At 31.6% G+C, this 18,162-nt stretch overlaps 3 protein-coding genes across 3 annotated transcripts in view; all 3 read left to right on the plus strand.

The window, feature by feature from the left end:
- The window catches only part of LOC112000228 (uncharacterized), a 10,453-nt gene extending 1,367 nt beyond the window's left edge, over window positions 1-9,086 (plus strand). Inside the window, 11 exon segments of the mRNA XM_065762771.1 lie at window positions 38-197; window positions 200-259; window positions 262-387; window positions 1,106-1,123; window positions 1,126-1,174; window positions 1,341-1,408; window positions 1,984-2,040; window positions 2,043-2,098; window positions 2,195-2,301; window positions 7,737-7,873; window positions 8,478-9,086. Coding sequence (XP_065618843.1) covers window positions 38-197; window positions 200-259; window positions 262-387; window positions 1,106-1,123; window positions 1,126-1,174; window positions 1,341-1,408; window positions 1,984-2,040; window positions 2,043-2,098; window positions 2,195-2,301; window positions 7,737-7,873; window positions 8,478-8,734 — 1,095 coding nt within the window. The 3' untranslated portion in view covers window positions 8,735-9,086.
- Window positions 9,087-13,133: 4,047 nt separating this feature from the next.
- LOC112000227 (endochitinase EP3) lies at window positions 13,134-13,586 on the plus strand. Its single transcript, XM_024032322.2, has one exon. It carries the CDS (start codon window positions 13,134-13,136, stop codon window positions 13,584-13,586), a length of 453 nt encoding a protein of 150 aa, XP_023888090.1.
- A 291-nt stretch (window positions 13,587-13,877) lies between these two features.
- On the plus strand, window positions 13,878-15,116 carry LOC112034392 (endochitinase EP3). The gene is made up of 2 exons (XM_024067209.2): window positions 13,878-14,338; window positions 14,536-15,116. Exons 1-2 carry the CDS (start codon window positions 13,921-13,923, stop codon window positions 14,940-14,942), a joined length of 825 nt encoding a protein of 274 aa, XP_023922977.1. The 5' UTR covers window positions 13,878-13,920; the 3' UTR covers window positions 14,943-15,116.
- Window positions 15,117-18,162: the final 3,046 nt, after the last annotated feature.

Below are 18,162 nucleotides of genomic sequence, written 5' to 3' on the forward strand. Positions count from 1 at the left end.
ATTTGTTTTAATTTTATTTGTTAACTTCCAAATGCAGGTCCTTTATGGGCTGGAATATGCACATTCTAAAGCATATTAGAGAAGCACTGAGAGAGCATCAAGGTTATCTCAGTCCAAATCTAAATCAGAAATCCATTTTGCTGATGTTAAGTGTTCTGTAATGAATCCATCTGATGATCATAACAACTCCAATGGGCTTGTGGAACCACTAGTGACTGTACCGATAATAGCACTTGTGGGACAACACCAGCTAATAGCTATAGATTGGAGGCTTGACCTGGAGTATACCTGACGGACAAAGAATGGAGGACTACTTGCTATTTTGGATTGGTTCTGACAATTCAGCATTTGCAAATGTTGTGATGACATTTAATGGCTGTGATATAGGTAGTAAATTATTATGTCCCTCACTATGTGTGTGTTTGTTGTGATGTGTGTTCTATGTTCCTAATGATAATTTCCTGATATTCACAATGTATTTGTGTGTTTGTATACCTCAGATCCCAGCATGTTGCTCCACCCATATGGTTCACAAAGTTTTGAGGGTGGAGATATTTTTGTCATTCTTTTTACTAGCATCGTGATATATTTTTTATGAGCCTATTAATGTTGCTAAAATAAAATTTTTCCTTTTCACTATTTGTAACTGCTGCACATATGTGGTATACTTGCAGTTCATCCTAATTTATTATGGCTTGCAGCTTGCTATATGTGGTATACATGAACATTTGTGCGTACCCTTGAAGTACGTTAAAATGCTCTGCTGTATTGAAGCTTATCCTGTTTCCTTTCCACTACTGCTCATCAAGTGTTTTCTTGCGAATTCAAGCTGTATAATTGCACATATTTTTCCCACTCTCTGCATCCGGCATATGTCTTAAGTATTTCCCATCATTGTTGTTGCTTTTCTTATAATTGAAAATATATTAGTTAGAGAAATTTATAGCAATATCAAACAATCACTTGTGGAGATACTTTGAGTGTTTATATGTTGATTTTCCATTTTCGTGTGGCTTCCAGTATGTGTTAGCATATTGTCAGTTGTGTTTATTGTTTTCTTTTTTCATAATTAATATTGCTTTATGTTTGGTGATGTTTGTTTTAGTCAGATATGATGCAACAGAGAATTTTTGGTGACGGATGTATCTCAACGGAAAAGAATTCTTAAGCGCCGGTATGATATGCAATGCAATTGTTATGCACTGCTCCCCCTCCCTTTTATCACTTTTATCTCCTTTTCTCCTTAAAAGTTTATTGATTCACTTGTACCTATTGTTCAATTTATGTCTGCGTTTTTTTTCTTTTTTTTTTCTTATTTACTCTTTGAATGATGCATGCAGATATTACCTGGTGGAAAAAGCAAAGGATGCCAATATCATTGGCATTTTGGTGGGAACTCTTGGTGTAGGTAAGTTCCTTTGTGGGATTGAGCAAGATCGGTTTGTATGGGTGTTTGTTGTGTACAGTTTGCTAACTCATATTTTTTGTTCTAAGCATGTTTCATGAATTGTAAACACATTTCCCTTTATTTAATCATGATTTTATGCCTAAAGGCTAATAAAGTTGACCTTTGATGAACTAAGTTGTTGTATCAATTGATAAATTCTGATAGTGTTATACTGATGGGGTTGTCAGATTGACATTGATTTATGTTTTGGATGATTTCATGTCATTGTGTGTGTGGACATGGTTGTTTGCTATATTTGAACCCTTAACTCCTTGTTTGGTGAAATGGTTCTTAATTAATCTAGAGAACTTGAAATTAAAAAATTTGGTAAGATCCATCAATATTCCATTTTCAGTTTAAGCATGACAATCTTATTGGTCTGGTAGTTTAGGACATAAAAAATGAAATTCTTTTCATTGTGTTATTCTTCTTATATTGTAATAACATAATTTGTCATAGTATGGTGAAAATTCAATAATGTTGAGATTCATGCATATCTACAACTGTAATTATTCATCCAGCGACTGTTGGTGCAGCTGGTTACCTACATATGATACATCAGATGAAAGAGCTGATCACAGCAGCAGGGAAAAGGCCTATACTCTTGTTATGGGAAAGCCAAACCCTGCTAAACTTGCCAACTTTCCTGAGGTGAACTTTGATATGTGCAAGTTGATTTCTGCCTGCTTGTTTGTTATAGAAGTTGGAATATAATAGTTTTGTTAACAAATTTTCCATTTGTGGCAGTGTGATGTTTTCATTTTTGTCTCCTGTGCCCAAACTGCTCTTCTGGAGAGCAAAGAATACTTATCTCCAGTTATTACTCCATTTGAAGCCATGCTAGCTTTCAACAGGTATTGTGTGGAAAATGCTTTGCAGTTATGTCTGTATCTAATGATTCTGAATAAACGTACTAAAATAATTACCTCTTACTTTATTGGGTTAAGTTATGGGCTGTGTCAGTCTTTTATGAATTATATCAAAATAAAATGCTTTTTTTTTTTTTTTTTGGTTGCTGTAATTATTTGTCCTTACTTGCTGTAGAGATTAAAACTTTGTAATATGTAAATTGTGAAAGCTGAATAGTTCAAATCTGGTTTGAATTAATATTCTGGACACAATGACCATTAGGAAAACAGGCCATCATGCAAAGGATGACAATAACGTCAGTTACCCTAACACTCTAATTAACTGCTTGACTTTCCCTTCATGTTTCAAAGCTAGATGGTCTATGGGTCTATGAACTTTGTACAGAATCTCATTGGTCATTCTTCTCCAATGCAAGGCTAGGGAATGGCTCAATAAATGAATTTCTTGCATTGGAGAAGTCTTACATTGTGATTCTGTACAAGTATATAGAGCATCGTACTCTTCCTAGTATAAATGGCAACTCCTCTTGTAATAGACTTGGCATGATTTCTAGCTCAAATGACACCTTTATACCTTGTAAGAGCAAGGTGGAATGTGAGGTTGTGGGTTCAAGACCTGCTGGATGCATGTGTAACTTACCAATAACAAATACTGATTTGTGGGCCCCACAGTGTATTGTAAATAAGGCATGTGGACAGCTTTTATTTGAAGGAAACATGATTTTAGGAGACATTTTTTTTTGTTGAACTGAATCCTGATTTCTGGTTTTTAATTTTCTTTAATGTTTTTAGGAGACATGTTCATAGGAGACAATTTACAAGTATAATTTAAAATTCTTTTAGGTAATTTGCGTACTCATCCAAGGTGCATGAACTACATCCTTTTACAATAAAATTTTTATTATTTATCAAAAGAAAAAAAAAGGAGTAAATTTATATTTCCTTTTTCCTATGGATAATAGGAGAACTTCTCTATTAATAGTCCCCATAAAGTTCCTCCATTTTCTAGTAGATTCCAAACCCCTTTTCCTTCTAAGTTAATTAGTTTGGTATTATTGCTAGAATAATGCCTATCCCAATCAGCTTTCGTGTTTTTGTCACCCTTATATTTCTTTTTGCTTGAACTGAAGTTGAGATTAGCTGATTTTAGGCTTTCCCTACTGGTGCTTCTGAGTATCATTAATCATTTTATTTTCATATATTTCATTTTGATTTTATGATCTTCTAAAGTTGCCCTCCATTGCCTTAGTGATAGTTTTGAACTTGTCTTTTATCTTCTCAATCAACTTCTCTAGTTCACATATCAGGCTATCTAAATGCCTTCTTGATATAGGATTTAGAGTAGAGTGACTAGTGATGAAACAATAGAAATGTCAGTAAATTCTTGTGGTTGGATATTTGTATAGAACCAAAACAATTAGGAATGGTAATATATGGGCTCTGGGGAAACATTGTGTATTAGTGTTCATGTTTTTTGATTAGTTTATACTTATCAAAAAAAGAAGATTTTTTAGTTAGTTTATTTCTAGAGTTAGATGCCTCTCTCTCTCTTCCCCCCCCCCCCCTCCCCTTCCCCTTCTCTCTTTACCCTTAATTGTTAAAATATTAAAATTTCTATGATTCAGAGGAAGTCAGTGGACAGGAGAATATGTAATGGAATTCCGGGATTTGATTAATTCATGTCCAGTGGAAGTGAGAAATCGGTCAGAAGCACGGTTTTCCTTTTCTCATGGTGGATATGTAGAAGATTTTGATCTACAAGGTAGTTTCTCTCTCCTTTGTTTGGTTTGGTTTGTTGTAATGGGTATGATATCATTTACATTGAATGTCAAATAGAAGTTTTATAAAAGAAAAAAAGGGATCTAGACTAATTGCTTGATTCTATGATTTTGTTTCCCTCAAATGGAAAAATTGATTAAAAATGGTAAGTTACACTTATGGTGATATATACGTGGATGTGTAAATGTCAATCAAATAGAATATCAGTGCATGAACTTGTTACTTTGATGAAATTCCAATTCACTCAATTGAAATTTTAGGTGTTACTGTTATTGAACGAAATGTGCATATTTTTCTGTTTGAGATGATTTATACAACATAAATAAATAAAATGAAATAAAGTAAAAAAGCTATGATTTTCTAAAGGAATCCCGTTCTACCAAATGGTATGTGTTGAACGCTGCTTCAATTTACTAAGAGTATATATATATATATATATATTATTTAAAGTGTCATTTGTGCGTTCATTATCATCCATAGTTTTTTGTTTTTGGTATACAGCAATCTAAGACTTTGAATTGTTGAATTGACCTACGAAGTTGATAAGTTGAATGAATCTTTTTTTGGTAATTTACCATATTTCATGGGATCTGAATTTATTATTTATTCACTTACAGAAGAGAATGGTGGGGAAGACAATGAGGGGACTCTTGCTTTAGCCAATGCAACAGATAAGGTTCTGCAATTGCGTGAAAATCCAAAGTCTGTAATTAAAGGAACAGCTAAATCTGGACCAGAGTTTTTTGCAGCTCGATCTTATCAAGGTCTAGAAATGCATCATGATAATTCCTCACCAGAACCATTTTTAATTGGGAGGAGTGGGAGGGCATCAGGATATGAAAATGAGAAAAGCAAACAAGAGGAGGAATTATGATCAACACTGTAGTTTTGGAAGCAGAGAGTAAAAAATGGATCATATGAGCCCCAAGATGGGTCAATGCTTGAGGAGGAGGTGCATGCAGACTATGCAGTACTCTGATGACAGGGAGAAAAGTGCATATTTTACAACGGTTGTGAATCTAGGAAAGCTATTCTTATTACATATTTTTTTTTGAATGGAAGATATAGATATTCTTATTATATTATTTAATAGGGCTGTAGACAAGTTGAGTTTGAGCTTATCACGAAATGAAATTACATGTTAATTGTCTCGTAAAACAAGCTTTTATGGTTTTTTTTTAAAAAAAAATTATAATTTCACAAATCTATGCTAACCATTAGTAAAGAATTATAGATGAAATTAGATTATTTTAATTAATTAGATAAAACAATTTTTGTTACTGAACTTATAAATTTTAGATTAACCACATGTCATTAAAAGTTAATATTTATATTTCATAATAAATTACAAATAATAATTTGATCTCAAACAATTCAATCTAAGTTTATATAATCATATTCTTGCAGCCACACAAATAGTGTTATATATACTTTAATCTGGCTATACTTGAACTTGTTCATAAATATGTTATAATAAACACATTATAATGTTGAGTTAGGGATTTTGTTTTTTTATAATTGTATCAAAATTTTGGTTTGAGTTTGGTTTTTTACTTTATTTACTAATATATATAAATGATATAAACAAAATCTTTTTTTCCAGTCAAGTTATACTATAAGTTATAACTTAGTTCATTTGATAAACTACTACTTTTAGCATAGTAAGAGCATCCACATTGGTAGAGTCATAAATTTAGCAATATAGTTTTACAAAAAGTTACTTTATTTATTTTACCTTCTCATTTTGTACAATACACTAAACATCAATGGATATATACTTTTAGCTATTTGATTAAAATAATAGTGTTAAACTTATATCCTATAATAGCACTTTCAGGAATCACAAATTGTTTTGTACAGTTTGTATTATTAGATGAAGTTAGGTTGCACTAAGACCAAGTCAAGCAAGTACTAAATGTTTTGTTAGAATAAGTTAGTGCTGCAATCAAGTTGAGTAAGTCGTCAAGAATTAAAAAGATTGGACTTGGTTTGTTCAATCTTTCAATTCGAGTATAGTCCCAGCTCGACTTTGGCACCCAGTTAGAAGTGTTCAAATTTGGTTCAGTTTATAAAGATAAACTCAAGATAGTTCAAGAGCTTGTTTGATTGTTTCTTCATTGATTCATGACCAAACATCATGAATGTATTATTGAATTTCAACTGGAAATTTTCATCGTTTACTATTTAACTTCTTGTTAAGGCAGTCAGTCATTTCACTAATGCACTAATTTATTGTTTTTTCTTCTATGTAATATCATATTTATCAAATAAAATATTTTGTTATAAACTCGACAACATCTATCAACCTTGCATCTATATATAGTTAATTGCATCTATATGAACTATTGCACTGGAGCATGTTCATGAATGAGTTTACTTTCAAAATAAGTCAAGCTTCAACGGAGGCTTAATAGTGGGTTCTAGACTTACAATCTAGAAAATTGACAATTTTATTTATTTATTTTTGAATAAGAGAAATGAGACTCATACTTCAAAGTTTAAACCACATTTATACCAAAAGTTAATTGTTGTTGATGATAAATAGTAATTATCATGGAATGGATACCATAAGTTAAAATACTATTGTATCTACATTAAAAAAAAAAAAAATAAGGCCAGGGAATGGCTCAATAAATGAAGTTCTTGCATTGGAGAAGTCCTACATTGTGATTCTGTACAAGTATACAGAGCATCTTACTCTTCCTAGTATAAATGGCAACTCCTCTTGTAATAGACTTGGCATGATTTCTAGCTCAAATTATACCTTTATACCTTGTAAGAGCAAGGTGGAATGTGAGGTTGTGGGTTCAAGACCTGCTGGATGCATGTGTAACTTACCAATAACAAATACTGATTTGTGGGCCCCACAGTGTATTGTAAATAAAGCATGCGGACAGCTTTTATTTGAAGGAAACATGATTTTAGGAGACATTTTTTTTTGTTGAACTGAATCCTGATTTCTGGTTTTTAATTTTCTTTAATGTTTTTAGGAGACATATTTTGAGTTGATTAATGTTGTCTTAGTCAATTTACAAGTATAATTTAAAATTCTTTTAGGTAATTTGCGTACTCATCCAAGGTGCATGAAGTACATCCTATTACAATAAAATGTTTATTATTTATCAAAAAAAAAAAAAAAGGAGTAAATTTATATTTCCTCTTTCCTATGGATAATAGGAGAACTTCTCTATTAATAGTCCACATAAGTTAATTAGTTTGGTATTATTGCTAGAATAATGCCTATCCCAATCAGCTTTCGTGTTTTTGTCACCCTTATATTTCTTTTTGCTTGAACTGAAGTTGAGATTAGCTGATTTTAGGCTTTCTCTACTGATGCTTCTGAGTATCATTAATCATTTTATTTTCATATATTTCATTTTGATTTTATGATCTTCTAAAGTTGCCCTCCATTGCCTTAGTGATAGTTTTGAACTTGTCTTTTATCTTCTCAATCAACTTCCCTAGTTCACATATCAGGCTATCTAAATGCCTTCTTGATATATGATTTAGAGTAGAGTGACTAGTGATGAACTTCCCTAGTTTATTTCTAGAGTTAGATGCCTCTCTCTCTCTCTCTCTCCCCCCCTTCCCCTTCTCTCTTTACCCTTAATTGTTAAAATATTAAAATTTCTATGATTCAGAGGAAGTCAGTGGACAGGAGAATATGTAATGGAATTCCGGGATTTGATTAATTCATGTCCCGTGGAAGTGAGAAATGGGTCAGAAGCACGGTTTTCCTTTTTCCATGGTGGATATGTAGAAGATTTTGATCTGCAAGGTAGTTATCTCTCTCCTTTGGTTTGGTTTGTTGTAACGGGTATGATATCATTTACATTGAATGTCAAATAGAAGTTTTTATAAAAGAAAAAAAAGGGATCTAGTCTAAAATGGAAAAATTGATTAAAATTGGCAAGTTACACTTATGGTGATATATACGTGGATGTGTAAATGTCAATCAAATAGAATATCAGTGCATGAACTCATTACTTTGATGGAAGTTCCAATTCACTCAATTGAAATTTTAGGTGTTACTGTTATTGAACGAAATGTGCATATTTTTCTGTTTGAGATGATTTATACAACATAAATAAATAAAAATGAAATAAAGTCAAAAAGCTATGATTTTCTACAGGAATCCCGTTCTACCAAATGGTATGTGTTGAACGCTGCTTCAATTTACTAAGAATATATATATATATATATTATTTAAAGTGTCATTTGTGCGTTCATTATCATCCATAGTTTTTTGTTTTTGGTATACAGCAATAATCTAAGACTTTGAATTGTTGAATTGACCTACAAAGTTGATAAGTTGAATGAATCTTTTTTTGGCAATTTACCATATTCCATGGGATCTGAATTTATTATTTATTCACTTACAGAAGAGAATGGTAGGGAAGACAATGAGGGGACTCTTGCTTTAGCCAATGCAACAGATAAGGTTCTGCAATTGCGTGACAATCCAAAGACTGTAATCAAAGGAACAGCTAAATCTGGACCGGAGTTTTTTGCAGCTCGATCTTATCAAGGTCTAGAAATGCATCATGATAATTCCTCGCCAGAACCATTTTTAATTGGGAGGAGTGGGAGGGCATCAGGATATGAAAATGAGAAAAGCAAACAAGAGGAGGAATTATGATCAACACTGTAGTTTTGGAAGCAGAGAGTAAAAAATGGATCATATGAGCCTCAAGATGGGTCAATGCTTGAGGAGGAGCTGCATGCAGACTATGCAGTACTCTGATGACAGGGAGAAAAGTGCATATTTTACAGCGGTTGTGAATCTAGGAAGGCTATTCTTATTACATTATATATATATATATATATATTTTTTTTTTTGAATGGAAGATATAGATATTCTTATTATATTATTTAATAGGGCTGTAGACAAGTTGAGTTTGAGCTTATCACGAAATGAAATTACATGTTAATTGTCTTGTAAAACAAGCTTTTATGGTTCTTTTTTTTTTTTTAATTAATAATTTCACAAATCTATGCTAACCATTAGTAAAGAATTATATATGAAATTACATTATTTGAATTAATTAGATAAAACAATTTTTGTTAATGAACTTATAAATTTTAGATTAACCACGTGTCATTAAAAGTTAATATTTATATTTCATAATAAATTACAAATAATAATTTGATCTCAAACAATTCAATCTAAGTTTATATAATCATATTCTTGCAGCCACACAAATAATGTTACATATACTTTAATCTAGCTATACTTGAACTTGTTCATAAACACGTTATAATAAACACAATATAATGTTGAGTTTGGGATTTTTTATTTATTTTATAATTGCATCAAAATTTTAGTTTGAGTGTGGTTTTTTGACTTCATTTACTAAAAATATAAATGATATAAACAAAATCTTTTTTTCAAGTCAAGTTATACTATAAGTTATAACTTAGTTTATTTGATAAGCTACTACTTTTAGTATAGCAAGAGCATTTACATTGATGGAGCCATAAATTTAGCAATATAGTTTTACAAAATGTTATTTTATTTATTTTACCTTCTTATTTTGTACAATACACCAAACATCAATGGATCAATATTTTTAGCTATTTGATTAAAATAATAGTGTTAAACTTATATCTTATAATAGCACTTTCAGGAATCACAAATTGTTATGTACAGTTTGTATTATTAGATGAAGTTAGGTTGCACTAAGACCAAGTCAAGCAAGTATTAAATGTTTTGTTAGAATAAGTTAGTGCTGCAATCAAGCTGAGTAAGTCGTCAAGAATTAAAAAGAATGGACTTGGTTTGTTCAATCTTTCAATTCGAGTATGGTCCCAGCTCGACTTTGGCACCCAGTTAGAAGTGTTCAAATTTAGTTCAGTTTATAAAGACAAACTCAAACTAGTTCAAGAGCTTGTTTGATTGTTTCTTCATTGATTCATGACTAAACATCATGAATGTATTATTGAATTTCAACTGGAAATTTTCATCGTTTTCTATTTAACTTCTTGTTAAGGTAGTCAGTCATTTCACTAATGCACTAATTTATTGTTTATTCTTCTATGTAATATCATATTTATCAAATAAAATATTTTGCTATAAACTCGACAACGTCTATCAACCTTGCATCTATATATAGTTAATTGCATCTATATGAACTATTGCACTGGAGCATGTTCATGAATGAGTTTACTTTCAAAATAAGTTAACCTTCAAAGGAAGCTAATTGTATCTATATGAAGTATAGCATTGGAGCATGTTCATGAATGAGTTCACTTTTAAAATAAGTCAAGCTTCAAAGGAGGCTTATTGCATCTATATGAAGTATAGCACTGGAGCATGTTCTTTGAGTTTACTTTTAAAATAGGTCAAGTTTCAACGGCGGCTTAATAGTGGGTTCTAGACTTAAAATCTAGAAAATTGACAAATTTTTTTATTTTTGAATAAGAGAAATGAGACTTATACTTAAAAGTTCAAACCACATTTATACAAAAAATCAACTGCTAATGATGATAAAGAGTAATTATCATAGATTGGATACCATAAGTTAAAATATTATTGTATCTACATTAAAAAATAAAAATAAAATGAAGTGCTTAATATTGTCTCCTTAAAAAAAAGTAAATAAATAGAAAAGGGTCTTTTTTCCTAATTTTTCTTTCCTAAAACTTGAATTGTTTAGAAAATTTTGATTTATTTGTACAACTATATATGGATATTTCTACAGTTCTATTAACTTACTTGAGTTACTACCTCTGGAGGCATAGTGTGTTGGTAAGAGTTTTGGACTAAATTACATCTGCATGTCTAAAAGTAGTTTGGTTCAAATTATGCGTTTTGTAAAAAAATGCTGTGCTACGATATAGATAGCTGTAAAGCATTTAATGGTGCCCCACACCATGAATACTACAAGTTCAAGTGGGTCGGGTCAATGATCACACATGTGAGATGTTCATTAAAAGAAAAAAAAAAAAAAAAAAATCTTACTTGTGTTATTTCTCAATATTCTCATTGCTCATTGGTTCATTACTAGCAAGGGTTTCATAATCATACACGAAATATTACAAACTTTCATTATGTGGATCTCTATATATCAAAATTCCAACCAATATCAATTCTTACACCTATATAAGAACCTACAGATAATTACAGAAAATGATAGATTTTCTAGATTATAAATTTCAATGAGAACAGAACTATTCCATAAAGCTTTGAACTGTCCGCCGTTTTGTTAGAGTCAAATCATCATGCCTAAGCTTCACGTCGTGAAATACCCGTACTTAATGAGGGTGGGCAGGTCAACGTAATCTAGTCAATTTGTGAATACATGACTGGCGATTGACATTTTCTCCCTCTTTTTTCTTGATAGTTGTTGATATTTTATTTATTTATTATTATTATTTTTATTATCTCAATTGCTTTTCCTTGATTCTATATTTCATGTATATGATTTTTGATTTAAAAAGGTCATTAAATATGTATCAATATCCTTCATTAAATATATACTTTTTACTTATTTATAAAGTTTATACTCAATTTTTTATTAGATTTATTTAAGTTTAAATTAGAGATGCTAAAAATAGATTGTTTATTTGAAAGGTAGTGCATTGAATCTCATTCCCTAAAATATTGAAATTTCTGATCAAGACTAACATAAAAAGATAGGTAATTGGAAAAGAAAAATGTTATATTCATAACATTTTTACAATAAATCTTATGTGACAAGAAAAAAAATTTAAGTGGTGAGTTCAAATTAAAACTAACAACAACTTGCCACTTAGAAGAATTTATTATGAAAATGCTGTGGATGTAACATTGAGAAAATATTGTCAATTACAAATAAATTAAGTTTTTGGGGTTCCAGATTCCATTATTATTATTTTATTATTATTAAATTTTAGAGGGCAATATCCGAATTCCACCTTTTCTCTCTCTAAACAAATCTGGATTCTATTTTATTTATTTATTTTTTCTTCCAAAGCAAATTCTTACGTTAAACATTTGGATCTCTCTCATACAAATTAATTTAGGTGGAAATATTATTTTGGCAAAAATGCAAAACTCGCACTCTATGTTCCACCAAAATTCATTTTAGTCCTTTAACTTTACTTTCGTTCATTTAATTTTCAATTTTTTTTTTCTTTTTGTGAATTAACTTTCAAGTTTATTCAATTAAGATTTTTCCATCAATTTTTGTTATATGTTGTGATTAATTTTTCAAATTTTTAAATTTTTCTTCAAATTTTTTAAATTAAAAAAAATTAAATTAATGATTGAAGAATATTTTTCATATTTATTTTTTCAAAAAATTTTAACAAAAATTGATGGAAAGTTTTTAATTGAATAAATCTGAAACTTAGAGAACTGAAATGAATGAAAACAAAATTAGAAGACTAAAATGAATTCTGAAAAAACTTAGAGAATGCATTTTGCATTTTAGCCATATAATTATGTACAAAGTCAGAGAGTGCATTCTGAAAAGGTTTTTGTTTTTCCTTCATAGTTTAATTTCATTAATGCTTGCAAAATTGGGTTGTGTAGCTTGTGCCGTACCCGTGAATCTATTGGGCTTCCACAAAGAACTTTTTAGGGTTCCACAAAGAACTTCACCTCTCTTTCTCTGGCCGGTTTAATACAATTTGAAATGTAAAGATGAAAATTTTAAATGGACCCAAGTGACATGGTCCTAAGGTTGGCCCTCTCCCTCTTATTGCTAATAGGGAAAATAAAACATGCAGTTGCCACTACGCGAAGGCGTACCACCGAATTGACCGTGGAAAATTTTGACCAATATACGCGCAAAACTCCTTTATGACAAGAACAGAAACCAAATATCATTACTGACCAATGACCATACACAAAGTCCACACACACACACAGATACAAAAAATAAGGATAAAAGTCCCACTCAAATACGCACCAAACACGCCCATCTAGAACTTCATGTTCAAATTTAAAGTCAAACAACTTGCTTTAAATACATTAATTTGTAACTCTAAGTTGCACTATAAATACCACAACCCCCAACTCTAATTTCCTCATCATCCATTTCTCTCTTCCAAAAATGGCAGCACTTATCACCAAAAAAAACCTACTAACCCTTCTTCTATTGGGACTCCTAGCTGGGTCCTTGCCAAGTTACACAAAGGCACAAAACTGTGGTTGTGCTTCAGACCAATGTTGTAGCCAGTGGGGCTATTGTGGCACTGGCGATGACTATTGTGGCACTGGGTGTCAACAAGGTCCTTGCAATGCTTCACCACCACCTAATGATGTTTCAGTGGCTGATATTGTGACACAAGAATTCTTCAATGGGATAATTGATCAGGCTGATGCTAGTTGTGCTGGAAAGAACTTCTATACCCGAGCAGCTTTTCTTGAAGCTCTCACTGCATTTGATAACTTTGGTAGGATTGGATCGGTTGATGATTCTAAACGTGAGATTGCAGCTTTCTTTGGCAATGTTGCACATGAAACTGGACGTAAGATCTTGCTCTGCTTTCTCTTACTTTTATAATCACGTACATTAAATACCAATGAATATTAGAATACATGCATAAACCAAAAGCTAATATTATATGGATAAAACTTAGGTGTTGTACTTAAGATTTTCAATTGAATTCAACTATATAATTGCCCTGACTAATACAACACAAATAATATTATCTTCTTTAAAATAAGGATAAAAGTCCCACTCAAATACGCACCAAACACGCCCATCTAGAACTTCATGTTCAAATTTAAAGTCAAACAACTTGCTTTAAATACATTAATTTGTAACTCTAAGTTGCACTATAAATACCACAACCCCCAACTCTAATTTCCTCATCATCCATTTCTCTCTTCCAAAAATGGCAGCACTTATCACCAAAAAAAACCTACTAACCCTTCTTCTATTGGGACTCCTAGCTGGGTCCTTGCCAAGTTACACAAAGGCACAAAACTGTGGTTGTGCTTCAGACCAATGTTGTAGCCAGTGGGGCTATTGTGGCACTGGCGATGACTATTGTGGCACTGGGTGTCAACAAGGTCCTTGCAATGCTTCACCACCACCTAATGATGTTTCAGTGGCTGATATTGTGACACAAGAATTCTTCAATGGGATAATTGATCAGGCTGATGCTAGTTGTGCTGGAAAGAACTTCTATACCCGAGCAGCTTTTCTTGAAGCTCTCACTGCATTTGATAACTTTGGTAGGATTGGATCGGTTGATGATTCTAAACGTGAGATTGCAGCTTTCTTTGGCAATGTTGCACATGAAACTGGACGTAAGATCTTGCTCTGCTTTCTCTTACTTTTATAATCACGTACATTAAATACCAATGAATATTAGAATACATGCATAAACCAAAAGCTAATATTATATGGATAAAACTTAGGTGTTGTACTTAAGATTTTCAATTGAATTCAACTATATAATTGCCCTGACTAATACAACACAAATAATATTATCTTCTTGTTGCAGTTTTTTGCTACATAGAGGAGATAGATGGTGCCTCTAAGGACTACTGTGATGAGACCAACACACAATATCCATGCAATCCCAACAAGGGTTACTATGGTCGTGGACCAATCCAACTATCATGGAATTTCAATTACGGACCAGCAGGAAACAGCATTGGGTTCGATGGATTGAACTCTCCTGAAACCGTAGCAAATGATCCAATTATTGCGTTTAAGACTGGCTTGTGGTATTGGATGAGGTCTGTGAGGCCAGTCGTAAGTCAAGGGTTCGGAGCAACGATTCGAGCCATTAATGGTGCCCTTGAATGTGATGGTGGAAACCCTGCAACGGTTCAAAAACGTGTTGAGTATTACACAGAATATTGTAACCAACTTGGTGTTTCTCCTGGTGATAATCTCACTTGCTAGTTTAATACAGTTGACTAGCTTTTTTTTTTCCTTTTCAAAATAAGCCTGTTTTGATTTGCTCATATAGTTCTTGATGTTTCTATGAATCATTGTTTGGATTTGAATCATTTGATGTACGGCCTAACAGGAAATAAAAAGTACAAATTAAGTATAAATGTTCCAAATTTGTCTCAATTGCCTGTGTTTTCCTTTCATTTCTAGAGTGATCACTCTTGGCTCCCAAGACTATATATATAAACACAAATTAGGGAATTGTCATTTTGTTGTTTAGAGAAGTCAGCTATTAAACCTCTCTATGTATATTTTCTTTGGTTAGAAAAGGAAATGCATTAGCAACAAAGAAGCACAACTTGAGTAAAGCTTATCTAATACATGCCCATAATGTCAAGGTTCAAAAGCAAAAAGATATCATAGGGAAAGTTTTTCGAATTCATAAACAATTAAAAAAATCATGCTGAAGATTAGTTCCTCACCTTGCTAGTGCATTTGCAAATTTGTTGGCCGCTTAACTCTTACTTGAGGATGTAAAATTATCATTTCCTGAAATCAACCAAAAGAGAAGAGTGTAATGTTATGTTAGTGCAGGTAGAACTCGAAACCAACTGAATAACTACTATTTCTTTTTTTGAGAAAGAACTGAATAACTACTTTAACATCTAGTTCAACTTCCAATGCTAAAATCTGTAACTGGTTACTCAAATGGAGTCTATCTCTAAGAGCTCACAATCACAACTTCGCAGCACGGCAGCATCACTAGTAGCTAGCTGTACCAATAGCTCTAGAAAAATCACTCTCCCAAATCCCCGTGTGAATTCTTATAACTCAATTACACAAGGAAAAGTTGTTTGAAACCAATGCTATGTATTCCTGTGTAGCCACAAACTCCAAATACCTACAGGAAACACCATACCCTTGGGATTTGAAGAGGTTGGTCAGGGGTAGAGCCAAAAAATTTTGTTTGAGGGGTCAAGTTGTGGCACTAATATATTTATTAAGACAACTCCAAACACACATATATGTGTACACAATTTTTTTTAATTTTTTATAATATATACACGTATATATACACACTTTTTATTTGATAAGTTATATATATACACACCCCAAAAAAAATAAAAAAAAAAAAAAAAAAAAAAAGCTTAGTATTTTCAATCAAAATTATGTTTGATGGCAATCTTTCATAAAATAAAATTCATTTTTACCATTTTCATAGTGAAATTCTTATAAAAAGTTTCATTTTCAATACAAATGATCAAATTTTATACTAAAGTAAGTAAAAAATCTTTTAATTGAACCAATGAAATTTTAAAAAACATGAATGATCCAAATTAAGCTCCGAACATATTTGAAATTATCTTGCTATAACCTATCATGTGGTAAATAAAGAGACATTTCATGTGTAGTTTTAGTGACAAGAATTTTTTTTTTTAATGAGTCAATAAATTGTTAATTGCCACATAACATGTTGAAAAAGATAAATTCAAACATATTTAGTACCAAACTTTATCAAATATTTAATAGATATAAGAGCATATTTTACAATAAAAAATAGAATTGCAAAAAATAAAGTTATATTTCTGTAACTATTAGACCAATTATTTTTTTTATAAAAACATCATTGGACTAAGGCAAATATTTGGGTGGCAACTCTTATTTTTGTAAACTAAATTTTGAAAACATTATAATAATTATATATATTTAAAAAAATTTCACAATTTGGGGGGGGTGTGTGGGGGGCCATGCCCCCCACCCTATTGCATAGCTCCGCCCCTAAGGTTGGCATAAGAAATTGTTGAAGGAATTAATTCTCAGCCAATCCAAGAGATTTTTAGTGTCAAAGAAGAGATTAATTTTAGCACGACTGCCAGGAGACATTCAAAAATCCTTTGCAAGTTGCAATGTCTCAATACATGTATACTCTCTCAACACAAGTTGCAATGATTTAAAGTTGTGACTTTAAAAAAGGTAACTTAAAGTTATAATTTCAGTTTTGCATATTTGTAGGGTTTGAAGGAGCAAGTTACACACCTCCCACGCGCGTGTACATATATATGTGTGTATGTGTGTGAGGACACAAAGGCCCAATTCACTACCAAATGGCCACTCATTGATCCACTAATGCCAACTTGAATTCTATTTTTAAAGAAGAGTTAGCCACGTACATGAAAGGCCCACAGGGCCCCAACTGACTTCCAAAATGCATTGGACTTTATACTAAAAATAACAATACTCCTTTATTTAATCCTTTTTTGAACCCAATTAATTAGTGTAACATAAAGTAGGGCTAGATGATCAGAAAACAATTCAAGTTGGGCTTGACGACCCATAAAACCAAATTGGTATAAAACCCACGATTCTTTGGACAAAAATTCCCCATATTTGGGCTAAAGGACTGGTAACCCCAACTCCTAGGGCTTTCTAATCCTTGACAACACAACCATTAGGCGAGATACAACAAGGACTAAGAGCCCTTGTTGCACAGAATTGGCTATGAATGGGAAAGCACTCAAACCCATGGTTCTTTCTAAGTTAATGGGCTGAAAAGAATTAAGCCCATACTTTTACCAGTCAACGGGCTACTAATATCAAATAACCAAAGTTTAAGATGAAAAAAATATCAAACATATGGCATACAAATACAACAGCGATGTGAATAAAGTGAGATACAAAAGTGTGATAGACAATTTGTATTCCCAAATTTTAAAATTAAAGCTTAATTTTTCAATTTTATTTTAAGATTATAACTAAAATTTATTTATTTTCAACATATAATTTGCAAGCATAAATTGCAAATCACATCTTTTTACATTTAATGCCCGTTTGAGAATTGCTAGTTTCTAATATCTTATTTGCATAATGTATTAACGTGAGGCAAAAAGTTAATGCTAACTTAATTATTTCTAAAAGATTGAAATTTAAACTATTTAAAATAAAGTTGAGATAAAAAGTAGTGTGAAATCCATAAATAATATATAAAATAAGAAAAAATCTACTTATAATCAAATGCCAAACTCACACTTAATTCAATATCGGATATTACAACACCATTAAAGTTGTATCTAATATACAAAACTACTACTTTTGTTGGGTTATTTTATTTGGTCTAGTTAACGGGTGCCCTATTTTATTTTATTTTATCATCGATCCCAAGTAATTAAGATTTAAGAGCTGTCTTGTCACTCTTGTGTAGCAGCAAAAAAAAGATAGCCAATGGGGGCTT

Source organism: Quercus suber, unplaced genomic scaffold, assembly GCF_002906115.3.
Source record: "Quercus suber isolate HL8 unplaced genomic scaffold, Cork oak 2.0 scaffold_472, whole genome shotgun sequence".
Classification (NCBI taxonomy): Eukaryota; Viridiplantae; Streptophyta; class Magnoliopsida; order Fagales; family Fagaceae; genus Quercus; species Quercus suber.

Bases quoted from the DNA above. Each gene is read 5' to 3' on its own strand.
- LOC112000227 (XM_024032322.2), top strand. From the start codon at position 13,134: ATGGCAGCACTTATCACCAAAAAAAACCTACTAACCCTTCTTCTATTG.
- LOC112034392 (XM_024067209.2), top strand. From the start codon at position 13,921: ATGGCAGCACTTATCACCAAAAAAAACCTACTAACCCTTCTTCTATTG. The intron at 14,339-14,535 runs GTAAGATCTTGC...TTCTTGTTGCAG, and splicing joins TGTTGCACATGAAACTGGAC to TTTTTTGCTACATAGAGGAG.